An 8,811-nucleotide genomic window follows, 5' to 3' on the forward strand; every position below is an offset into this window, starting at 1 on the left:
AGTTAAGCACTAAGTCAAACTCCTGGGATCCAGTTGCAGAGATGAGCAAAGGGGTCAAGACCAGCCTGGAGAAACCCACAGAAACATCTGACCTGAGCAAAGGGGAGCTCATGGTCCCCAGACTGACAGCATAGGACTGACCCAGACCCCCTGAACGTGGGTGTCAATTCGGAGGCCTGGACAGTCTATGGGGCCTCTAGTAGTGAGTCAGTATTTATCTGTAGTGCACAAATGGACTTTGGGAGCCCATTACCCAGAGAGGAATACTCTCTCAGCCTAGACACATGGGAGATGGCCTAGGCCCTGCCCCACATGATGTGACAGACTTTGATGATCCTCCATGGAAGGCCCTGGGGAGCAGAAAGGGGATGGGATGGTGGTTGGTGGGGAGCATGGAAGGATGGGAGGGAGAGGGAACTGGGATTGATATGCAAAATAAAATCATTTCTAATATAGATTTTTTAAAAAAGAAAAAGAAAAAATATGGCTGGTGGGATTGAAGAACCAAATCTTCAGTTGTATTTCTATTTTTATTTAAATATAAATGTGTACATCACATGTGACCAGCAACAATCAAAATCCAAGCTGGTGAAAGATTAACGGCTGCCTTAGAGTGGTTGCATTTCCTGCAGTTCTAGAGTGATGGCCCCTGGTCCATGAGATTTCCCCCATTCTTTCTCACACTCGGAACTGCACAGCAAACTTTGATACAAGAAAGAAGCGAATTGGTAATTGACTCGATGGTTTCTGATACAATCCAATTTCAGGGTAGTGCCTCCTCTGGCCTCCTGGAGAGATGAGGTCCTTCCAATGAATGCTCCTCGTATAGTATCTTGCCTTCTTTTCTTTAGAGTTCCTTTTCTTCACCTGTTCATCTCATATCAGGTGAAACTGGGACTTGGCCTAGAACCAGACTAGGGTCTTACAAAAAGGCTTCTCTTTCTTGTTCCAGAAGGTGGACAGCAGGAGAGGGAGTATCACCCACCTGGACGGGTGTGTTAGACAAACTACACTCCTTTCCTTAACAGCAACTATGGAACAGCTTTGACTGCCCACTTGAATTTGGCCATGAAGGAAAACCCAAGTCCTTCAATGTCTTATACAACTTGTGTTAATAAAAAGAAAAAAAAGGTATTACTAAAGTCCAGAAAACGGCATTGTATAAACCATCTTAATCCAGATAAAAACAGCATGAGCAATTGAGCTACTCAACTATGTTGGGAGATGCCATTCTGTAAATACGTGTCTGACTGGCTTGAATAAAGCACTGTTGGCCAATAGGGAAGCAAGATAGGAGGGACTAGGAGTCAAGGAGGATTCTGGGAAAGAGAGACACAGTCAGTCACCATGTCAGACGCTGGAGAAGCAATATGGGAACCCTTCCTCTGGTAAGCAAAGACCACATGGAAATGCTCAGATTTGCAATTATGGGTTAAATACTTAAGTCAGAGCTAGCCAGTAAGAAACCAAGCAAACAGCCAGCAACTCATAATTAATACAGTGCCCTGTGTGTTATTTGAGGGCTCAGACAGCTCAGCAGGGCCCAAGTAGCTGCCGAGAAGGCTACACATTACACAACTGTATTTGCCAATGTGCCAAATGCTCAATGTTCAAGCAACTGTTTAGACCTTCAGTAACCTGTAGTAGCCTTCCATACCTGTCATGGATTGCAGACCCTGTAGGAATCATCCTCTCTCTTTCTCCCAATTCAGAACATGCCACTTGCACCCTTTCTAATCTTTCTATCTTCAACAAATGCATACTATGTACACACACAACACTCATGGGAATAAACAAGTAAATTTTCAGATAAAGTTTGCTCACAAGAAAGTTAAACTCTGGCTCAAGATCTCGAAAAGATAAATACCAAAAAAAATCTAGATATATTAAAAGGGAGTACGGATAAAAGGAAGGAATGAATGAGCACGCTCTTAAATGATGGTGCTGTGATGGCATGAAAAGGTAATCATTAACCTGAAGGAGATAAGACAGGCCACGGAAACTTTGCAAAAATAGCATGAGAGCCAAGCATTTCCTGTGTGTTCATTTCTGGTTTCTGTATCTCTAACTTGTGAAAAATACTTTTCATTTATGACTTGAGTTTGGGAAACCCATCAGATATGCAATTGGCACCTGTCGCCACCGAGTATGTGGATGACTACCCTCGTGTGAGCCTGCAGTACACAGGGTGTGGCAGGTGCTGAGAGCTTTGCTGTGTATTTTCTGTCTCCTTGGGGATGACGATCAAAGATGTCTTCATGGGCTCCTCTGGAGAGAGCTGTTCACACCACAGCCCACGTCATCGTCACACCACAGACTCATCTTCCTGCTGGAGAGGGCTAAGAAGGCAAACTCGGTCTCTTTGTTTTTGTTTAATCTAGGCAGACTTTTCAGAGCTGCTGGTGGGGATATTTTCTTTGTGTTTTCTGGGATACACACAAAATGTGTCTTCTTTCATGGATTTGGCTGAGGGGACAAAGAGGTTGGACTGTTTTAACAAATCCAACCATCACCCAACTCAAATGAAGCACAGATTGCCATCCAGGCTACATGTTATACAGAAAAGAGACAAGATTTTGCAAGTGTGTGGCTATCTATCATTCTCTGGAATTCTCAACTGTAACCCAAGTGGGTTTTTGTTGTTGTTGTTGTTTTTCTTCTCCAAACCAGAACATGACCAGGGTAGGGGTTCTGCTTGTTTTGTTTACTTCAGTGTTATAGAATGTTATTTTAAGCTGTGTTACTTTTGTTTATGCTCTGGAACATTTGTGTAATGATGCAAAGATATGTCTGATTAAATATAATTCACCTGTGGTCAGGAGGCTACATCAGTAACTAGCTGACAGGAAGTTGAAGGGAGGAGCCAGGTGGAGAAGGGTTTTTAAGGAGGGGCAAAAAAAAGCACAAGAACTGCTAGGGAGATGGGAAGAGGTGAGGGGGCTGAGCTGCTTGCTACTCAGCCTCTCTGGGAAGCAGGATTCTACCTCAACCTTTGAATCTGGAGTTCTTTAGAGGGACAGAGACTTAAATAAGTCTTCTTAGTAGCTTTGAGGGAACAGAATTCCCAGGTTGGCAGTTTCTGAGTAGGGTAGATATAGATTAAAACAACAACAACAATTAAAGAAGAAAAACACTTCAGTATCTGCAGTGTTTAGAACTGTGTTAAGTACACAGGATGTATTTATTGAATAAAGTAATAGATTTCATCCAGTAAAGCCAAACAATCAACTTCATTTGAATTCAAACTGTAACGTCATCTTTCTCTCTGCTAGTTTTGAAAAGGACAAAGAGGTAGCCTGGTGCAAGCCTGTGGCCTTCACAGTAGTTTCTGAAGAAACAAAATAGAAAAGCAGAGAAGACAGTTTCATTTCAGAACTTTGCTGGCTGATGTGCTTTGGGGTAAGCTGCAAGCCCACCCTATCCTGCTGTTTATTAGAGAAAGTTTCAAAGCAGATTCAGGATGTATGGGTGCTCCTTGGGTTTTCATGGAAGAACACTTGAAAGTGCGTCTCCTCAGTACAGAGTTAAACCAAAACACAAGGTCAAGGGAGGCAGGGTTTTAATGAAATGATCGTAGAAAAGCTCTGGCTGATGAGGCAATGGAATTAAGCCCGACCTCCGTAGCACCGTCAGCTATTTCCTATGAATGTCGTAAGTGGGTAGAGGCCATTCACTGGTGTGTGAGAAGTAAGCCTGCAGTCAGATGGCTAGGAAATATTGGGATTCTGTTTGTATTCCTATTGAGCCTTCTCTAAAAAAAATCTGGGCATGTGGTTGCCTTTACAGCTATCCATGTTACGCTAACATGCATGGTTCTCTATAGGGTTATAGTTAGTTTGGTTAGTGAACAGTTAGTTTGGATGAGCAAAAATTCACCAGAATTCCTATCTCAGTTCTTCTTTTTCATCCTTCCTATGATGTACTCTCATCTCGGTGGCTTATAAAAAGAAATGCATTCATGTTAGCACTAAGTGCACATGGTGTATGTATGTAGATATACATATGTTTAAAATAAAATAATATTTAAGAATGTCCACTAGGTTTGCTTCTTCCTCCCTGAGCACCTTGCAGAGCAGACTTGTGACATGCCACACTTGCTATAATTAGTTGATTAGAAGCTTTACAGAGAATGAATATGTTCTATGATACTCTTCGTTCCTTCTGTAAAATTGGGAATAGAACCAAAGTTTCACATCTGAACATTCTAAACAAGTGCTCTGCAGTGAGCTACACCTCTAGCTTATGTTTCTTCTGAGCATAGTTCAGTGAATCTTGGAAGTGATTAGCATTTGCCTGTTTTCTATCATAGCCGCAACTGTCATAATATATATTAAATCTATATTAAATTCCTTATTTATTAAGTACTGTTTTGTAAGACAGTCCCTTATAGAGCCTTCTTTACCTTTCAACACCACAGATGAAAAAACAATTTTTTTGAGGAAGCAATTTCTTTAATTTTATCGGAATCCAGGACAAACAAGAAAAACACCCAAAACCACATGGAGACAGAAGACAAGACACAACTCCTCCCCCCACCTCCCTGGCCCTGGAGTGGGGACATAGTGGGGGTGAGACGGGGGGGGGGGCTGAGGCGGGGGGGGGCTTGAACCTCAATCCAGCCCTGCAGGCTCCAGGCCTACAAGGAAGGGCCATGGGGAGGCAGGGCCCAACCCCCTGGGGGCGGGGCTAAGGGGAGGCCCTGAGGGACTCTACCTCCTCACCAACTCGCCTGCACGGGAGCAGGCAGCCCACAGTAGCAAGGGCCCCGGCCATGAACACATTCGTGACAGAGAAGCAGCTGCAGTGAGGCAGGAGAGACGCGATTATCCGGGCAGAATTACTGGGGTGGGGGGCCCATGAGGGCCCCACGGGCCAAACCCTGAGGTCGCAGGAGGGGGCCCAAAGCGGGGCTAGTGAGTGAGGTCCTGAGTGAGTGGGTCAGCAGCTGTAGGCCTCTCTCCCGCTGCCTACAGCCCCTCCAATACTGCTGCTGGGGCCCGCCTCCGGGGAAGTGGATAAGAGAGCAGCCCACCCCTGCTGCTGACTTTCAGATGACTGCGGCCAGCAGGAAGGCCTGGCCAGCCTCGGCCACCTGCCCCAGAGGCCTGTGGGAAGAGGACAGGGTGGGAAGAGAAGGGACGGGCTCGACCGGCTCAGATCCAAGATGGTGCGGCGCTTGCTGCTGCAATGAGAGCCAGCAACTAGTTAGACCGGAGGCAGGAGCTTCTCTAGAAATTCCTTTACAGCTGCCATCTCCTGAGGACAGGAGCTGTGCATGACACCTGGGTATGTCTTGAACTATGGACCCTGGCAGGTGTGACAACAGACAGGAGCTTCTCAGCCGTCAGGACCCCGAACCGAACAGGTACCATGGGATCCAGCTCCCCATGGCACTGAAGGATGGCCAGGTCCTTGGTGCTACCGTTGGCTGCCTGGGGAAAGTTCCGATGCAGAGGCAGCCAACACCTCAATGCCACGATGCCAGCCAAAGGGTGGGGGCAGGTAAGGGCTGTATACAGGGACAGGGCCCCGCCCTGCGAAAAGCCACCCAGGACGATTCGATTGGCAGGGATCCCGTTCTTCATCTCATGTTCAATCAAAGCCTTGATGTTCTCCGCTGCCTTCTTGATGCCAACTTCATCCTCTGGGGCGTCTGGACTCAGCTCCATCAGGTCAAACCAGGAAGGCATCACCATCTTCATGTTGAGTGTCACAGGGATTCTGGGCGCGTGGGGACAGATGTACTTGACATGAGGAAGCCGGATGGTGGAGAGGGTGTCAGCCCAGCTGTGCCCCGTGTCTCCAAATCCATGTAAAAAAATAACCGCGGCCGTTTCCCGCTCAGCTCCAGACACGGTGGCAGCGTCAGTGAGCAGGGGCACAGACATGGTGTTACCACACATACACTGCAGGGCTTCCTGCAGGCTGGGCCTCACTCCCAGGGGCTTCCGAGACCGTTCGGGCGATTCTTCCCTTTCTCCCACAGACGAAAAATTTAAAGATGTTAAAGGAAAGAAGTGTGAGTTTGAAGCAGTCAGTTAAGCAATTCATATTCTTAGTACACATAGCTTGGGTAACATATCATGAGGAGCATCATAACTTTATTCATCTGTCATCCTGTCACTCAAAGTAGCTAGGCTCCAGCCTCCGTGTTTCCCAACTGCTGCCTTGAAGCTACCATTGTGGACTCTAAACCTCTGAAAACATAAGCCCAAATATACTTTTTCTTTTGTAAGTTGCCTTGGTCATGGTGTTTTATTACAGCAATGGAAAGGTTATTAATACAGATGGACACAAGTAAAAAGCCTTCCATAGAGACCTTTTGTGGAGCCAAAATCAATACAACAGACAAAGCCGACATGGAAAGGTAGGGTGTGAAGTGTCCTCTATGCCAAACTGCATGCTCAAGTTGATTGTTTTAAACTAGAGTGAAATCAGGGTGGCTTTGTGGGGAGAGTAATAAAGACAAAAGGGGTTTTTGTTGTTCTCTGTTGAAAGAAATAGAGGTAAACTATTTAAAATTTGACTTCTTAGTTTATAAATACTCATATATTTCAGTCCCTGACATAAAAAAATGTGTCTGACAAGGAATAGTGATGCATGCCTGTAATCCCAGCACTCAAGGGACCAAGACAAGAGAATTTCTAAACTGGCTTCTGCTGCAGAAAGTCTTAAGCTATGAACTAGTGTTCACTGCTTTCTGCAAGCAACAGATTCCCTTTCTTGCACAGCACATTCTGCTGAACAGTGGGGGAAACACTGCCTCTAATTTTGAAGGACAAGCATGTGATTTTTGGGGTTTTTTTTGTCTTTTTTATTTAAATTAGAAACAAGCTTGTTTCACATGTCAATCCCAGTTCCCTCTCCCTCCCTTCCTCTCCTGCCCCCCACCAATCCCCTATCCCATCCCCCTTCTGCTCCCCAGGGAGGGTGAGGCCTTCCATGGGGGATCTTCAAAGTCTGTCATATCATTTGGAACAGGGCCTAGACCCTATCCCATGTGTCTAGGCTGAGAGAGTATCCTCTATGTGGAATGGGCTCCCAAAGTCCATTTGTACACTAGGAATAAGTACTGATCCAACACCAGAGGCTTCATAGAATGCTCAGGCCTCCTGCCGGGCGGTGGTGGCGCACGCCTTTAATCCCAGCACTCGGGAGGCAGAGGCAGACGGATCTCTGTGAGTTCGAGGCCGGGCTGGACCGACAGCCTCCAAAACAATACAGAGAAACCCTGTCTCGTAAAAAAAAAAAAAGACTGCTCAGGCCTCCTAACTGACACCCACATTCAGAGGGTCTGGGTTGGTCCTATGCTGATTTCCCAGCTATCCGTCTGCGGTCCATGAGCTCCCCCTTGTTCATGTCAGGTGTTTCTGAGGTTTCTCCAGCCTGGTCTTGACACCTTTGCTCATCACTCCTCTCTCTCAGCAACTGGATTCCAGGAGTTCAGCTCAGTGCTTAGCTGTGGGTGTCTACTTCTGCTTCCATCAGCTACTGGATGAAGGCTCTAGGATGGCATATAAGGCAGTCATCAATCTCATTATCAGGGAAGGCATTTAAGGTAACCTCTCCCCTATTGCTTAGATTGTTTGTTGGGGTCCAGATCTCTGGACATTTCCCTAGCGCCAGATTTCTCTTTAAACCTATAAGGGTTCTCTCTATTATGGTATCTCTTTTCTTTCTCTCCTCTATTCTCCCTCCCTACCCCCACCCACCCCCAAACTCAATCTTCCTGCTTCCTCATGTTCTCCTCCTTCCTCCTCTTCTCCCCTTCTCTTTCTCCTAACTCCCTCTCCCCTCCCCCATGCTCCCAATTTTCTCAGGAGATCTTGTCCCTTCCCCTTTTCCAGGGAACCATGTATATTTCTTTTAGGGTCGTCTTTGTTTCCTAGCTTCTCTGGCAGTGTAAGTCCTTTGACTTACAGAAGCTTCTCAGTTTCAGGAGGTCCCATTTATTAATTGTTGATCTCAGTGTCTGTGCTACTGGTGTTATGTTCAGGAAGCAGTCTCCTGTACCAATTCATTCAAGGATACCTCCCACTTTCTCTTCTAAGAGGTTCAGTGTGGCTGGATTTAGGTTGAGGTCTTTGATCCACTTGGACTTACATTTTGTCCTTGATGATAGATATGGATCCAGCTATGCCAGCACCATTTGTTGAAGATGCTTTCTTTTTTCCATTGTATAATTTTAGCTTTTTTGTCAAAAGTCAGGTGTTTGTAGGTATGTGGGTTAATATCAGGGTTTTCAATTTGATTCCATTAGTCTCAGTGTCTATTTTTGTGCCAATACCAAGCTGTTTATAGGACTATAGCTCTATAATAGAGCTTGAAGTGAGGGATGGGGTGTTGCCTCCAGAAGCTCCTTTATTGTGAGGATAAGCATTTGTAAGGAACTTTAGATCAGCCAGCACGAATTCAATCCTTACCCTGGGCCAGGCCCTGGCTTTCCCATTTACCAGTGAATGACAACTGCCAGAAACCTGCTTCAGCTTCCACAGGGGTTCAGGTCTGAAAGAGGATGTATGGAATGGGGGTGGGGGTGAGATGGACAAGAGCTAAGGGTGAATCAGGATGGCTGCCAACAGCATTTATTGAAAAAAGAATAAACCTTTTCCACTCTATAGTTGCACATAGGACTAAACCAGAGACAAGGGGCATGTGAGCTAGGTATGGCTGGAGATGAGGGATTGAAGAAGCTAGCACTGGCCTTAACAATAGGCACCAGTCATACGTTAATGAAGGGCCACAAATTAATCTTGCCAGAGATGAGAATAAGTGCTTTGACAAGCAGGAACTTTCCTCAAGCCCCTGAGG

At 45.9% G+C, this 8,811-nt stretch overlaps 1 protein-coding gene across 1 annotated transcript; it reads right to left on the reverse strand.

The window, feature by feature from the left end:
- Positions 1-4,659: 4,659 nt before the first annotated feature.
- LOC121137019 (acyl-protein thioesterase 2-like) lies at positions 4,660-5,985 on the reverse strand. The gene has a single exon (XM_040738782.1). The coding sequence runs from the start codon at positions 5,901-5,903 to the stop codon at positions 5,241-5,243; it is 663 nt and encodes a 220-aa protein (XP_040594716.1). The 5' UTR covers positions 5,904-5,985; the 3' UTR covers positions 4,660-5,240.
- Between the last annotated feature and the right edge of the window lie 2,826 nt (positions 5,986-8,811).

This window comes from Mesocricetus auratus, unplaced genomic scaffold (assembly GCF_017639785.1).
Source record: "Mesocricetus auratus isolate SY011 unplaced genomic scaffold, BCM_Maur_2.0 Super-Scaffold_100676, whole genome shotgun sequence".
NCBI classification, from domain to species: Eukaryota; Metazoa; Chordata; class Mammalia; order Rodentia; family Cricetidae; genus Mesocricetus; species Mesocricetus auratus.